Genomic DNA, 17,727 nt, shown 5'->3' with positions numbered 1-17,727 from the left:
TGTGTTGCCTTCTTTAGACCTATTCTTGCCTTCCTTCCTTCTACTGTCCTACAATTTTTTACTTTTTTCAAAGTTATGTCACTGATTTTGAAGTTTTTAATACTTTTTTTTAATTACTTTTCTTCTTGCCTTACTTCCTTCCTTCTTTCTACCATCTTTTTCCAAGGTTTTGTCTATTTTACAGTTTTTGTCTCCTTTTCTCATTAGCATTTAAATGTTGTTGTTTTTTCAGTTACAAGGATGTTGTTTAGTAAATCTATCGCTGACACCGCAGTACTGTTGCTCTTTATATAAACTTTTTTTTTCTTCTACCAAAAATGATTAGCGCTGGTCAGGGGGTACTTGGCTTACAGAAACAATTCAAAAGGGGTACATTATTGAAAAAAGTTTGAGAACCACTGGTGTAGTGTATAATCAGTAGTACGTAGTGCGGAGTTTGTACACAGCTTGATGTTTAAAACAGTATTCCATGACGTTGGAATTCGATGCTTACTTTCCTTTCCTTGCAGGTACGTGCGATACTTCAACGGCCTTCTTTCCGGACACATCAAAATCAACAACAAGCCACTGTTCCTGCATCACGTTATCATGCACGGCATACCCAACTTTGAATCCAAAGGAGGTGAGCTTCTGCCTCTGCCAAATGAACACAAAGAACTGTTTTTTTGCTGGTTTTCTTGGTTTCAATTTACCTTCTTTATTTCCCCTTCACAGGCTGCCGTCCTTTCCTGAAGATCTACCAGGCCATGCAACCAGTCTATACGTCGGGAATATAGTACGGACAATTTCATTGCCGTTTGGTTTGGTTTGTGTTTGAATCCAGGGCAAAGCTTACTCTATACTGAATCCAGTAACATCAGATGTTCTTATTGTTATTATTACAGCAATGTCCAAGGAGACAGCAACACCAGTATCTGCATCACCATTGAACCCGGCCTGCTTCTAAAGGGAGACATCCTGGTAACATTTTTATTAGAATACCGACACTAATACTGACCGATACGCCAGTGAACGTATTGATGTTTTCTTTCTTACTCAACGCAGTTGAAGTGTTACCACAAGAGGTTCAGAAACTCCACCAGAGATGTGATGTTCAGGGTGCAGTTCCACACCTGCGCCATCCACGACCTCGGGGTGGTGTTTGGGAAAAACGAGCTGGATGAGACCTTCAAAGGTAACGGCTCTCCGGGTGGGTGTGATTTTACACTATACACGTTTTGGTGATCACAAAGAAATTACGAATGTTGCCAATCACAGAACAGTACATTAAGGCTGATTGTTCTCAGTTGTTGTTGCAGGCGTTTTAAACTGGGTTTTCACTGGGATTTTGTTGGTTTCCAGTAAGAAATAGTTTGTATGCCCTGCTGCAAGAGGACACTGTTCCTCATATTTTTTATGGTCATAACCCCTGGTGGTGAAGGCAGCTCAGCATTTAATAAGAATAAAATGATGGAAGAAAAGCAACAGGCTCAACCAGAGTTGCTTGAAGTATTTAAAAATTAGAATAAACATAGAAACAGCAGAATGTGAGCTGTCAGCCAGTAGCATTATTGATTTTTTTAAAATATATATATGGTTTTCACTTGTTTTTAATACTCAAATGAATACAAATAAATTCACAGATTTTGTTTTATTGAGCTAACAACTGAAAACTATGAGCCTTTAATTTGCTAAACTGAAATTGAAATTCTTGACATCTGATCTGTAATTGTCAGTGTATTTTTGAGAATTTGTTGTATGTTTTACTATAATGCTCCGTGCATCATACCTCACCCACAATTTGTGTTTGTGTGAATTCACGTTCGTTGTTTTGCAAAAAGAAAATCATTTTTATACTGTGTGTTTCTATACAGATGAAAGGTTCCCAGAATATGGGAAGGTGGAGTTTGTTTTCTCATATGGACCAGAAAAAATCAAAGGTGAACCATTGTTTCTGACTAAGGGGTCTGTGACAATTACCATTTCTTCTCAATTTATCGGTTTTCTTGGAGTATTTGATTCCCACCTTATAGATATTTCTGGGTTGTTTTTCTGGGTTTAATTTGGTGTGAGGACTCAGTTACCCATCATGCCATGTGTTCCTCAGGCCTGGGCCACCTGGAGAACGGGCCGAGCGTTTCTGTGGACTACAACACCCAGGACCCTCTGATCCGCTGGGATTCCTACGAGAGCTTCAGCCAGCGCTGTGAGGACACTGTGGACGGCGAGCACGGTATGTACACACACGCACGCACACACACACACACACACACACACACACACACACACAGTTTGATGGATGGATTGTTTCCGCTCATCCACAGTTCCATCCACAGAAACTTCCACACTCACATGATGGCACAGCTGGTATTGCTGCTTTGGTAGTTTGATTTTCTCCTTAAAAATCTTAGCGGAGGACAAAGAAGTGGTTTTAAACCTGACCCCCAATCTATACAGGACTGATATCATATCATTTATGAAATCTTTGTAATGGAATTAATATCCTTCCTTCCAAGTCCTTCCTTTGTTTACATTCGGGTTTCATGTAACTTTGTAATTTTCTTTACATTTAATTTATTTAAATTCTTTATCCATTTGTTTTTCTTCTATTCAAATACAGGCCTATTTTTTTATATATATATTCATTTCGAGTGGAGTAAGACCCCGTGTTCTGTTTGTGCTCTAATATTATAAAATCTGAAAATATGGGTCACTCTGTCAAGGTTTCAATCCAAAAATGATTGTGAAAACTGCAGATACTACGTGATTCTCAATAAAAGATAAAAAAAAAAAAAAAGAATCTCAGAGGAGGAACTCATATAGTAAAAGGGGACACAGAGACGTTACAGTTTACACACTGAATAATAGGAAAAGATCAAATAACAGCAGTATTTTTGTTTCAAACTCAATTTTGATTTACAACTAAACAAATGCCAAATTCAGTTTTGCCAAGTTCAAATACAAGTTTCGGGCCACACTTAAAATTCAGTGCACGTGAACCAAATCCCTTAGTCACTGCCACAGATCAAGATCTCAGCCTTTGATGCACTCTGCTCTCTACTGAGGAGAAGAGCCCGTGTCTTTCTACTCCTTACCCACCTCTCCTCCTCTACACCCCTCTTATCTGAGCTGCCCAAGCACACCCCTCACCCTCCTAAACCCCAGTCTGTCAATTAGTCCTTTAAATAGCCGCTGCAGAAATAGGGGGGCGTCAATCGCCCTGCCAGTGGCTGCCCGCTTCCTGGGGGTGGGGGGAGGCTGTAACCTGAGACACCCCTAACCTCAAGTCCCACAAGTGCCCAAACCCACTTCCATCCACTTTCAGCTTTTGCTTCTGTACCAGGAGTTCGGAAATTAGAAATTTGGTCACCCTGTATCATGTGCACACTTTCTTACCTATTTAGTCATCCTTAGAAGAAATAAGTGCATGAAATGCCAAATACCTCAATACCTCACATTCATAGTATCCTAACCTATTTTTGTGGCCTTAACCAGTGTTGTAATGTAACAAAGTACAAATACTTTGTACCTGTACTACTAATTTTCACGTATCTGTACTTTACTTTGTTATTTATATTTCTGGAAACTTTCACTTTTACTCCACTACATATCCTAAATAACATGTACACTTTTACTCCACTACATATCCTAAATAACATGTACATTTTTACTCCACTACATATCCTAAATAACATGTACACTTTTACTCCACTACATATCCTAAATAACATGTACACTTTTACTCCACTACATATCTTAAATAACATGTACACTTTTACTCCACTACATATCCTAAATAACATGTACACTTTTACTCCACTACATATCCTAAATAACATGTACATTTTTACTCCACTACATATCCTAAATAACATGTACATTTTTACTCCACTACATATCCTAAATAACATGTACACTTTTACTCCACTACATATCCTAAATAACATGTATACTTTTACTCCACTACATATCTTAAATAACATGTACACTTTTACTCCACTACATATCTTAAATAACATGTACACTTTTACTCCACTACATATCTTAAATAACATGTACACTTTTACTCCACTACATATCCTAAATAACATGTACACTTTTACTCCACTACATATCCTAAATAACATGTATACTTTTACTCCACTACATATCTTAAATAACATGTACACTTTTACTCCACTACATATCTTAAATAACATGTACACTTTTACTCCACTACATATCTTAAATAACATGTACACTTTTACTCCACTACATATCCTAAATAACATGTATACTCCACTACATATCCTAAATAACATGTACACTTTTACTCCACTACATATCCTAAATAACATGTATACTTTTACTCCACTACATATCCTAAATAACATGTATACTTTTACTCCACTACATATCCTAAATAACATGTACACTTTTACTCCACTACATATCCTAAATAACATGTATACTTTTACTCCACTACATATCCTAAATAACATGTATACTTTTACTCCACTACATATCCTAAATAACATGTATACTTTTACTCCACTACATATCCTAAATAACATGTACACTTTTACTCCACTACATATCCTAAATAACATGTATACTCCACTACATATCCTAAATAACATGTATACTCCACTACATATCCTAAATAACATGTACACTTTTACTCCACTACATATCCTAAATAACATGTATACTTTTACTCCACTACATATCCTAAATAACATGTATACCTTTACTCCACTACATATCCTAAATAACATGTATACTTTTACTCCACTACATATCCTAAATAACATGTATACTTTTACTCCACTACATATCCTAAATAACATGTATACCTTTACTCCACTACATATCCTAAATAACATGTATACTTTTACTCCACTACATATCCTAAATAACATGTACACTTTTACTCCACTACATATCTTAAATAACATGTATACTTTTACTCCACTACATATCCTAAATAACATGTACACTTTTACTCCACTACATATCCTAAATAACATGTACACTTTTACTCCACTACATATCCTAAATCATGTACACTTTTACTCCACTACATATCCTAAATAACATGTATACTTTTACTCCACTACATATCCTATAATAACATGTACACTTTTACTCCACTACATATCCTAAATAACATGTACACTCCACTACATATCCTAAATAACATGTATACTTTTACTCCACTACATATCCTAAATAACATGTATACTTTTACTCCACTACATATCCTAAATAACATGTATACTTTTACTCCACTACATTTCCCCCTAAGCATTTTCGTTACTTGCAAGAAATGTTTCCATACTGTTTCTGTTTTTCTCTTTGTTGATGTCAGACTTTGAATTAGATGTTTAAGAAGGTGTGGAAACCCTGAATATTATGCTTTACTATAATGAAGCCACAATGTACTGTTAAGTGTACTGTCTGTGCTACCAACATTGCCATCTTGAGTTCAGCTTGCTTCACGTTTTCTGCCTCTGTCCGTTCTTTCATGATGAAGGATGAAATCGCCCGTGTGCCCTTATGTGCTTCTTCTGCGTGATGGTGCCGCTGTGTTTTAATGTGCTGGGTGATGTCATTTCCCCCGCCGTGCGCTACATTAAAATCAATGCGCCACACCTTACAAAAAGCGTGGAGGTTGTCGATATGACTAGGTAGATGCATGTAAATTGTTGCGCCCAACACTGTTGAAATTTACAGCTATACTTTGATTTCTTTGCGGGAACACCACCTTCCCCTGCCTTTTTTATCTGCTCGCTTTCGGGTCTGAACTTTCCGCGAAGCTTGCGCAGAGATCAACTGCGCAACTGGATGGGTTGCCAGGTTGAGGTGACAAACGGGTTGAAAATTGTATATGGTGTTTGGATTGTGTGAATAGGATGCACTTCATACAAGATCTGGCAACTGGTCAACATTAGACAAACATATTGGTTATATTGGAGTGTTGGCAGCTATGAGGACCACATGTATTCAAAATCCAAATTTCAGGAACAGGAGTCTTCTTCTTCGCCCAGAAAAAGAAAAAGGAGATTGAAAAGAGCAAGAGACCGGCTTTTTGAAGCGTGAAGGCTACCGTAGCTGTAATACGTACTTTGAACAGCGTGGTGCGAGAGAGTTGATTGCGATATATGATCTCAACGCTAGATGTGAGAAATTCCCACACATTGGACCTTTAAGTACAGTAAATACCAGATACTTTAAGACTTTTACTCTAGTAATATTCTGAAAGGTGACCTTAACTTCTACCAAAGTCATTTTCTGGTAGGATATTTGTACCATCACTCAAGTACTGCTTTCAAGTACTTTATACAAGCCCTGGCCATAACTGACAGTCTCAGTGATGATGAGATTCATGATTATTGCTGATTATTGCTGTTAATCTGAGAAAACCGGAGGATGTACTCACACTCAGTTGAGTCACGTCTTGGCAGCCATTGTAGTGCTGCATTCACTTTTATATATGGGATTTTTTATTTTTTTTTACAGCTTCTCAAAGACCCATTTCATTTTTATGAACATCCCCAGAGAACCGGTGCGATGATTGCTGTGTTGCAAGAAGGTCAGTGGGAAATGCCAGGATTGCAAGTTTGAGCCTAATTGAATGGGTGGCAGGCAGCGTTTCTCAGCACTCAGCAGAAAAAAAACCTCTCGGACAGTTTATTCATTTCTCTAATTGCAGCACTTCGCTCTTACGCTTGGACACGACAATCTGAATGTTCAGAGGAAGGTTGTGCAGGAACACAGCGTCTGTTTTTACAAGGGCTGAACAGACAGGGACTGGAGCAGGTCTTGCTTGTTTTTTTGGTAGGCGCAACAATGAGATGACCCAAAGAAAAAAAAAAGAGATTTAACTAAATTACACTTCGAAAAGTTCCATGAACAGCATTTAAATTTTGACAAAAAAAGATTTTGCTGTTCTATTTTTAAGTTGGAAAAAGCAGTAAAAGAGAATGTTAATACACATTTGAGTTGGCAAACCCAGGTCACCACATACGCTGATGCCACACGAATAATACTGACATGACTAGAATGGCCTATAGTTACACTCTGCTGTACAGTGAACACTAATCACTCATTGGGTCTCATTTGGTGAATCCAGACTTGCTTATTTGTCCGGGTGTTAAACGTGCGTTTCATCCTCAGGCGTTGATGTCCGAATGCAGGTGGGGCCCCAGCTAGCTCCCCCAGACGCCATTTTTAACAGAGTCCAGCAACCTTGGGAATCAAGTTGAGAGGAGTTAACGAAAGATGGGTGTCCTAAAAGGTCTGCGGGATTAGGCAGCTTAGAGTTGTGTGCATTTCACACAGTCACGGGGAGCGTGAGGAGAGGCGTCCTTACGTAGCTGTCTTTAACAGAAGGTATTTGTGGCGAGCGTGTCACTTAAGCAGTTGTTAATCGTGGTGGTGTGTAAAAAGTGTGTTAAGGTATTAGGCCAGCTGTTTGTGTTGGTGTTATACAGTATTTTTTGAACTATGTTGGCATGCATAGGCGTCTGTGTATGCCTGTAAACGTTGTGTGTTTCTATGGGGTTTTTTTTATTGCGGTTTTTGACGCGGTATGTTAAGTTTGTGTGTGTGCACCTTGTGTTTGTCGGCTTGCCTTTGCTCCACTAATAGCCCTGCGGTGTGGTGGCAGCTGTCGACCCAGGGGGTCAAACCAGTCAGAAGGCCACCGTTAGGGCCACTGAGCAGCCAAAGAGCCACTCCACTGCTACGAGGACATTTTGTTTATGTACGTTTAAAACTAATACTGTACGCTGATGATTGCAATTGCTTCATGCAGCATATTTAGTGTATCAAGTGGATGTTTCATATGTTTCTAATTTTAACAAAAGCCATAAAAAAAACTACTCAGCACGACAGCAAATGACCACTAATTGGTTCTAGGAATATAATGATCCTCTGGGTTCTGAAAAATGAGAATAACCACTAAACATATAGTGTCTTGCCACAGGCGAATAATAAGTGTGTGTGTGTGTGTGTGTGTGTGTGTGTGTGTGTGTGTGTGTGTGTTGTGTTGTGTGTGTGTGTGTGTGTGTGTGTGTGTGTGTGTGTGACCGGTACAGTAGGGCAGCAGACCCAGTGACAGCACAGGCTGTCTTCCTTGTTTACCGCCCTCCTCCCATATTTGGCTGGGGCTAAGCCCTGAAACATGTCTGGAATAGCTAGATAGAGACAGACACAGAGACAGAGATAGAGAGACAGGCTCAGAGAGGCAGAGAGAAGCAGAGAAGACAAGACATTTGCAAAGATTTGCCAAAGGTTCAAAGCGATTTTTTTCGTTGTTGCTGAAGTTTGAATAAAGGAGAAAGGAAAAAGAAGAAGAGATTAAGGAATGAAGTAAAATTGAGGAGAGACGGAGAGCAGCTTAACAGCATTGATTGGTGAGTAGTACTGTAAGGTCTTGGAATTGCCACTAGCAACTTTCTCTACAAATTAGAAACCTCTGTCGAGTTCAAATGACCACGTGTAACGGTTTGTAACATACTGTGAAATCAAATATTATCAAATCATGCTAAAAAGAAATGGCAAAATTTGTGTTATTTGGGTTTCTTTGCAAAATATTGCAGGTTTTGCCTCCTAAAACGTCATCTCCTCACTCTTGATTGACAAGAATACAACCTTTTGTTCATTTGGGCCATAGACACTAGAGTCTGTTTGTCTGTTTATAGCGTTTCCATGTCAACACCGTTGCATCCTGTGTGTTTGGCACCTATATGGTATAAAATGAGTCATGGAGCGAGCAATTTGTGTGTGGAACATTTTATGAGTGAGCTGCAATTTGGGTATACCAAAACTATTAGGGACCTTGGTTGGTAACTTCACGTAAGCTCCAGAGAGCTCGGACTGGGATACAATGCATGTAAGATAGTTTTTTTGAATTCAGTATTTTAAGTTTTCCCGAAGGAAAGTTAACCCTCCAGAATATGAGATATCCTTGAAAGAAGGGGCGTCTACAGGTACAAATGATTTAAGTTGACAAAATATTTACTCTACAGACAAGCTTTCAAGCGTTTAAATGGCGTCATTTGCATTGTGGGTTTTTCTTTTAAGCTAAACCACGTAACTGATTTCACGTCCAGCCCTCATCACCAAAAAGACATGTTCACGACTTTGCCACATGCATATATAAACATTTATTATACTGTTTACACTCGGTATCAAACCTAGTACAGTTGTGTTTTAAGGAAAGCTTTAAAAGTGGCCGATAAAATTCTGCAGAAATGGAGAGCAGTCAGGTATTTTAAAAGCACCCTGTGTGTGTCTTGCATGAGCACATAATGCTTCTAGTTAGACCTCTTGCTGACAGCACAGTGAGCTACAGCAGCAGGTTCAAATCCCAGCCCTGGAAACCCTGCTGAGCCAGTCCTCATCTCTTAATGCCTCCTTTCTGCTACTGTCTGAGTCTGTCTATAGATGTCTATATATGGCTTTCTCTCTCTATTCTCTCTGTCTGTCTTTTTCTATTTGCATATTATTATTATTAGATTTTAGTTTAACTCAGCCTCATTTGTAATTCCAGCGTGTCTCTGTCAAAATACAGAAAATACAAAATATGTTTGCCTGAGGTTGACGTACAGCTGCTTTCGAAACTAATGGTTTTGTATTTTAAATTGCACATTTTAACTTTATCCAGAAGATATCCACATTTGTTATCATTACAGAAATTCCAATCTTTAGAAGTGCTTTAGATTGTTACTTTATCTGTACAGCGCTTACAATAGGTAGAAGCTTTATGTCTCTGAGAGTTGAACGTGGCACCCCAAAGCTCTCTAAGAGACAGAGATGACTGACCAAGTCTAGGTAGACAGCAGGCAGATGCAGTTTTATGACAGCTACTGACCCTCATGAGTGAAAGACAGATGCACAGAAAACCAAGCCGCCAGTCAGGAGACAGCAAGACGTACAGAGGGAGACATGCAGGCAAGCAAATTAACGTGATCCTGTTGGACTTCTTTTCATGTCTGAGGCAATGTTAGGACACACTGGCAGTACATTTTGCTCTTGTTGATATGCAAAGAAGCTAACATGACCCTTTTTGAGAGGAGCGGCTGTGGGCAAGGCACACTGGTTAAGTTTAAAGGTGCCCCATGGAATTTTCTTGTTAACAAAGACAAGTTATATTTAGTGTTACTCAGCAAAACACAGTGTGTGTATCCTTGGAGGTTGAATGTTTTTCCCTTCCCTCCTTTAATATTTTAAAGGTCCTATTGCATGGTGCTTTTTGGATGCTTTTATATAGACCTTAGTGGTCCCCTAATACTGTATCTGAAGTCTCTTTCCCGAAATTCAGCCTTGGTGCAGAATTACAGCCACTAGAGCCAGTCCCACAATGAGCTTTCCTTAGTATGTGCCATTTCTGTGTCTGTAGCTATTGAGGATGAGAGAGGGGGGCAAGGTGGAGGGTGGGGTGTGGCCTTGACCAACTGTCACTTTGCTTGTTTGAAAGCCATGATGTCTCTCTCTCATGGATGGGCCAAATTCTCTGGCGGGCAAAGCAGAGAAAGGAGGTAACCTTGCTCCTTATGACCTCATCAGGAGAAGATTCCAGATCGGCCCATCTGAGCTTTCATTTTCTCAAAGACAGAGCAGGATACCCAGGGCTCGGTTTACACCTATCACCATTTCTAGCCACTGGGGGACCATAGGCAGGCTGGGGGAACGCATATTAATGTTAAAAAAAACTCATAATGTGAAATTTTCATGCGATGGGACCTTTAAATCTTGCAATGTTTACATGCATTGTTTGCAGCCTTCTTCACCTTGCCTATGTTGGCGCATTGCTACATTTCTTTGCACGTTACCACCACTAACTGTAGATCAGTGGAATAGTGCATAGAAATGAACTGAGAATTTGAAACTCAGTTAAAAAATATACAGTAAATGAGAACATAAATGCATAATATTTCTCCATCAATAATGATTTGAGTTTGTTATCACTACTATACCACACAACATTAGCTACTTCTTGTCCCCCATCCGTACAGTGATTCTAACTTCACTTAGACAATATATGTGGCTCATTCAGGTTTAAGTTTAACCAAATCAACCAAAAAAAACACCAGTTGTTGTTGTTGATATTTTTTTTTTTTTGAAAAAAGAAAAATAGTTGATTAGTTAAATAGACATGAAGTGCAGCTGGTTGTCACTCAGATATACAGACAGTCATACAGATAGTTTTTTATGACAGGCATATGAATGGATGACATCAACCTGAAAGCAATCGTGGAGACAGATACTGATACAGGCACATCACGTTACCTCAAACTGTGACAGCTGGACGATGACGGGTGATAGATGGGACTGAGAGGCAGACATGGCAAATATAAAACTGCGACAGTTTTCCTTGTGCCAGTTACTGATACACCAACCATGACACCCTTTTCACTGATGGACTGTCACATCATAGCTGTGTAGCTCTTTCTCTCTCATGCTCTGCTGCAACAACCTCAATGCCCCTTATGCAGCCTAAACAGATTTCTTTTCTGAACTCATGTAAATATCTTGGAAGAAGTTAGTAAAAGGCTGACCTCTCCCCTTTAGAAAAGGAAGATTTTACGACCAAACACAGGAATAAATGGCTTAACGAGGATGTTTTTTGCCTCCTCATGTCGCACACACACAGGTCTTTAAAACAAGTCGGTCGGTTGTCAGTCAAACCCAGTCACCCACTGCTGGCATGCAGACTGGATGTCGTCACAGTGATATGAAAGCTTTGGAGATGAATGTCACATCATGCTGAGAGATACCTAATGGCTCGCTGACAACTCTGTGTGTGTAGATGTTGTTGCATGTACATGCCTGCCACGGCATGTCAGTGTTTATAAATGTACCTGTAACACTCGGCAACTGACTGAAAAGGGGCAATTTAGAACACACAGCTACAACAAAATAAAGTTACTTTACACTGGAAAAAAAAATATCCATCTTAAGCTATTTAATCTTTTCTGGAACTACTGACAGTTTAAACCTTTTTTCTTGAGATAAAAAAAAAAAAAAAAAAAAAAAAGTGAGTAATCAAAGTCAAAGTATAACCAGAAATGAAAATGTCAATTTAATTGTAATAACAATACTGTAACTGAGATTTTGAGCTTTTTCATAAATGCTGAGCAAGAAAAAACATCCTAAGAAGTTCTAAATCCAATGCATTTTTAAAATATGTTACTAAAAAATTATGTTCATGTAATGATCAATTTTCTCAATCTGTATAATTTGTTTTAAACGGACTTCTATCTCAGACGGACAATTATTTGCACCACCACTTTTGTCCAGCTCTTCGAAGTGTAAGTGTAGTATTGTTTCGTTATTTTTCGTCCTCTAATGCACTTTGTCATCCTGGTCCTCTTTCCATCCGCCCAGTTTTACAGCTCTCACACATGCACACCCAGTTTCCTAATAACCCATAGACCTGACAAATCCATTAAGACCATTCTAGCACAGGTCAGCTTCCCACAAATAGCTCTTACTCTAGATTTCTGTATGCATGCATATACATTTATAAACATACATGAAATCATACACCATATCCTCTTACCTAAGTGGACAAGACACCCACCATGGAATCGTTTAATTATTTGTGTAAAAGTTAGGTGTGTTTCTATATTTATGTGTCTCTGCTTTGTAAAAATGGGTTTGGTCCTTTTTATAAGGTCATCATGTCCCCTATAAGAGTGTCAAGCCCATCTTTAAGTTTCCACCGTCCCTGGAAACTTGTAAAGCAGCTAATAAGAGAATCCAAAGAAAGAATCCACCCCAAAACCCCTTTTAAATAGTTGGTGGTGCATATTGTGGTGCCAGTTCTGTTTGCCCTAGCCTATATATTAATATGTTTTTGCATATGACATTTTGCATTTTGCATAAAGTGAATGCTTAATTCTTGGCAATATCCAATCTATGATTGTTTGGAACTAGAAGTGGTCCTAGAACAGAGCCCTGAGGAACCTCTTCGATAGACCCTTAGGAAATCAACACTTCTTTTGGACTTTAGGTATTAAAACTAAACTGAATGCAATATGTAAGGGAGGCTAGTATGATCTCCTGAGTTAAATGGAGTTAAAATAAATCACTATAATTGTAAAGCAAATTTAGTTAGTTAAACCTGTACAATCAAAAGATTCTGATGGTATAAGGAAGCAAAACCATTTACATTTCAACCCTGGCATTCATGATTTTCTTCCAGAAGGGTAATGATTTCGTCCCACTTCTGGCTTCACACTCAGTGCTAAACTAAGACAGGTTTATACACCAAAAAAAAAAAACAGGCATTGATATGTGTGCATGAAACACATTCCGCTACAGTGTCCGGCACCAAAATGACCTACCAGCCATGTGCTCATTGCTTTATAGTAGTGTTGACAAATGTGCCGCCTCAATCACCATGGGGCTGTTAATCTCAAATGTATTAACTATGAACATAATCCACATCCCCGCTGGTGCATTTGATACAACAATAACAGTGGTTGTAGCACATTGTCTATTTATAATAAAACCATTTGGCCACAGATGTTTAAATGGCTTTTTAATGGCCTTCAAGGCTGCAATGTGGCAGTGAGACACCTGCGAACACTTAAGAGAATACAGCCAAGAGGCAGGTGGTGTGTGTGTGTGTGTGTGTGTGTGTGTGTGTGTGTGTGTGTGTGTGTGTGTGTGTGTGTGTTTGTGTGTGTTTTTTTTTGGGGTGTGTGTGTGGGGGGAATGATGAGCAAGGATGTATGGCACTTTCACAAGAGAATGGACAGGTGTTTGTGTTTGTGAGAGAAGAAGACAAGACAAGTTTAACTAATCATTTTAAAGTCAAAAAAGTATTTTTTCCTGTGCTTTATGTACAAATACTTCTTCAGAATCAGGATCAGAATACTTTATTAATCCCCTCAGGGAAATTGTTAAATTGAACCTGATTTGAATTTCATTTACCATTTAAATGAGTAGTGGTAAACATGGCTTTGTCCTTTGAAGCAGCGAGAAAGGCATGTTACACTCGTTTACCGCAGTAGGAAACAAGTTGTTAGCTATTTCTGTTAGCCAAGCCTTGGTGACTCAACCGATCTAATTTGGGGTCTGCTGCAGCTATTCATTGACACCAGAAGAAAGATATTTGTTCTATTCAGATGGAGAGATTCTTGCTTGTGTGTGTGTGTGTGTCACTGGATTTAATACTAGACTGGAGGTCTGCTACTCAGATCTGAAGCTCTCTGACATTGATGCTAATTCACCGCAGGTGATGCAGTGTCATATATTTTTGGTATGTCGGACATACCTGGATCCTGCTGTTCATATTTTAATGCAAGGTCAAAAAAAGACCTACTCAGTATCTGTTATGGAGCTTTTGGTCATAGCACACAATCCTCCTCAGCAGATGGAGTTTTCCCTGTTGTCATGGAAATATAGATGTTCAAATATCCAATTTTTGAAGCACTTTAGAGAGTACTCAAACATGTTGGCTTAAACGATTGATCCTCCTTATCTCGGGAAGATCATAGTTATCTGAAATAAATCGCAGGCTCCCTGGAAGGTTAGATTTTTGCAGTCAAGCTGCTCGTCTCTTGGTCATCTGAGCTAAAGGACAAACTCTTTCAACTCTAGTCCTTTCTGCTGCCATATTGTACAAAATATGCGTGTATGTAGCGATGTGTACAGGTTTCTCCCAGCATGTATACGCACCAGCCATGAGTGTGGACAAATGTGACCTTGAAACTCTCGTTTTGTAAGTTCCTGTCATACCCAACATTGTTTGGCACTTCTGTTCTTTACTAAATCAAGAGGATTACACCAAACTCACAGTCCTCTTCTCCTCCGTTGGTAAGTGAGAGAAAACAGCGAGGAAATTATTTAAGGAGGTGAGACTCACTCCGGATACATGCTTTACCTGTGAGTCAGTCACTCCTGTGACATTTCTGTCTGCAATTTCAGAATTGTTTGCAACTAATGGATTAAATTAAAACATCAGCTAAAGTTGGTTTACCTTGCATGGCAGCTGGATTCTCGAGACATCACAAGATCAAGCGGGAATCGCGGGATCACATATCACACAAAAATCCATCTTGTCAGGCTTCAAATGCGTTTGTTTCTGAACAGCGGCATACCGAACCAATAAGCGTTCCGGTGAGGAGCTACTGGCAGCTACGGCCGTGGTTTAGGCATGTATTATTTGAAAGTTCCTGCCCTTTTCCAAACCGTTTTCAATGACGGCTCAGATGGTTCTGTGTTGACAAACCATCTGGCACGTCATCTTAAAAGTTGGTGCCAGTTTAGATTGATGATACAGTGGAAACTATTTTAGGAAACATCCCCAACAGTGGGTACCTAATTGAGACACCAAATCAAAAATAAACCAAAATGTTTCCTGGTAACACAACTATAATTATGATGCGGCACGTATTGGGACTCATACTCAAAAGATTTTACTTCGTGCATTTTTCGTTTTGTCTGTTCCTTTCTTTCCTCTATGAGCTATCATGTCAAATAACAGTGTCTGCTCCCCTTATTTAACCTCGGGATGGGGTTAACCAACAGCTGGAAAAAGTGTCACCCTGGCAAACGTTTCGTTTCGTTTTTTCCCACAGAGCACTAAAAGATCAGCTTTTATGAACTAGAATAAGGGCAATCCTTGCATATGCCATGCAGTGAAAGCTTATTTTGCAAAAAGATTGTAAAACCTGACCCTGAGTGAGGGGATCCCCTCTGATGACATCACCAGGCATGGGTGCTGCAGTCCTCGGCAAACAGATGGTGTGGGAGTTGTAGTTCATTTGAAACGATGTTGCTTCACGGGCAGCTGGGAGGCGGTGGTAGTGGCGGTGGTAGAGTCCCTCCCCCCGCTGCCAGGAACAGTCACAATTTATCCCAGAGTGCCAGCTCACCCATTTCGGCAGCTTCAGTGGTACGGCCCCGCCTCGCTCCAGTAAAGCACATGTTGGGTGATCAGAGGACATGAATCAGAGAGGACTGTATAGACTGAAATGTTGCTTTCTGATCGCAGTGTAATTGGCTGAAGAAGAGGACATATATCATGCTTTATTGAGTATTCTGAGGGTTGATCTACAGTACAGGTAAGGAGGATGTTTCCACTGAGTTTGATACATAGATGTGTGATTGTGATTTGAAGAATTTTAGAAAAAAATGAAATTATATGAAAATCAGATATCCAGATTTGATTGTATGGTGGCAAGAAATAAAGATTAAGCTTTTTTATTTGGTCTTCAAAATAACAAAAAAAATTGAAATTGAAATTAGACCTGTGTCTCAAAATGTTTCCACAAGGCTTTGGACTAAAGTGTAATTCCTCACAAATTAAACCCAACTCTTTGCTATTGACTCTCATAATGTTATTTCCCGTGTTGTCGTTAAAAACGACCACAGGAGCAAACTGTGTTTACAACTTCCTCGCCTGCCCTCTCGTTCTTGTTGCTACTGTGCCTGTGAGTTGTTGTTGACATGGGTTTTGAAATAGCTGTGGTCCAAGTGATTTACCATCTGTCCCCGGGGGTCGCTCAATTTGGAATATCCCACATATGAGACAGCCTCGGTCGTGTAGCCTATATGTCGTGTATCGCTTTGCAAATGTATACTGGATACGGGAAGCCAGTATTGGTGTGTTACCTTCTTCTTGTAAGCAAGCGTTACCACAGAATGAGCCTGTTGCACGTGTGATTGTTGCATTTCGTGGAAGCAAGTATAGTGTTTGACAGTTTGAAATAGTGCCCTGGCCTATAATTGAAGTGCACATTGTGTGAATTAGAGTACTGTACCTGACCTCTGTTTATGTGTTCACGTGTCACCAATAAGTTTAGTTTTCTTTTTTTCAACAGTTTAACTTTTTAAAAGAGTTAGGTATTTTTGCCCATGGTTGCAATATGACTTTCCAAAAAGGACCTTCAAATAACACATGAGAAGAAATGTCTAATAAGTTTCTACACACTTCTGATACTATAAACAGATGGTGATTTTTTCCCCCATGCTTAATGTTTTTAATTGCTGTTGGAAGTGTTAGGAAGTGTCCAAAAGTTTTATACTTTTCCTTTCCCTTTTTTTTTTAAAGACTGTATGGCACCCAGTAGCCTGGGAAAAGTCTGACGAACTTCGGCAAATTTGAGATTTGCTCTGCAAGTCAGTTTAGCCAAGAGCCCATTCAAGCCCATTTCCAATTTTTCCAAATCGAGGCACCAATCACAACCGTTGAGGAGGCCTTTACACCAATCACAACCGTTGAGAGCTTTAGACAATGACAATGACGATAGCGCAGCGACGGCAAGCAGCTTTTTGTTTGCATTCAACATAACAGCCACCGAAGCGCCGTTGATGCCGCTGTAGCTGCTACGTCACCCGGATCATTGGTCTGATTGGTTGAAGGACTATCCAATTGTGCCCAGAGGCATTTGAGCGGCGTCCATTGGGGACACCCCTTTGGAAATAGGCTGTGAATGAAGCTTGCCCAGACCCACTCTCAGTTACAACTGAGAGGGTCTGGTGTCAACCAGGCTAGGCACCCAGTGTTATTGTGGTGAAAGTTGTCATAGGTAAAGTAACTCATCATTTCTTTATTTGGAGAACAGCCAAGCCAAAATACTTTGGTGCAGTTTTTAGTTGAGTTAAAATATTGCCCTGCCCCATTTGCAACAACCTCAATACACCAAAAACAGATCACAGAAATATGCCCATTCCTGTGAAAAAATTCAGTAGATACTTTGATTGTGCAACATGTAGGAAATAATGTCAGTCTGACTTTGCCAGCAT

At 39.5% G+C, this 17,727-nt stretch overlaps 1 protein-coding gene across 11 annotated transcripts in view; it reads left to right on the top strand.

The window, feature by feature from the left end:
• Positions 1-17,727, top strand: part of tns1a (tensin 1a) — a 116,863-nt gene that overhangs the window by 80,528 nt on the left and 18,608 nt on the right. For 8 of the 11 annotated variants that reach the window (XM_039792798.1, XM_039792799.1, XM_039792797.1 and 5 more), the window contains 6 exons: positions 510-622; positions 715-775; positions 885-960; positions 1,045-1,189; positions 1,854-1,919; positions 2,087-2,212. In XM_039792798.1, the coding sequence (XP_039648732.1) occupies positions 510-622; positions 715-775; positions 885-960; positions 1,045-1,189; positions 1,854-1,919; positions 2,087-2,212 (587 nt within the window). The remainder of the gene's footprint in view (positions 1-509; positions 623-714; positions 776-884; positions 961-1,044; positions 1,190-1,853; positions 1,920-2,086; positions 2,213-17,727) is intronic. The other 3 variants (XM_039792804.1, XM_039792794.1, XM_039792803.1) reach the window with 1 other exon arrangement.

This window comes from Perca fluviatilis, chromosome 24 (assembly GCF_010015445.1).
Source record: "Perca fluviatilis chromosome 24, GENO_Pfluv_1.0, whole genome shotgun sequence".
Taxonomy (NCBI): domain Eukaryota; kingdom Metazoa; phylum Chordata; class Actinopteri; order Perciformes; family Percidae; genus Perca; species Perca fluviatilis.
Note: the sequence above shows the minus strand (reverse complement) of the source record. Positions and strands in the feature narration are given on the sequence as shown.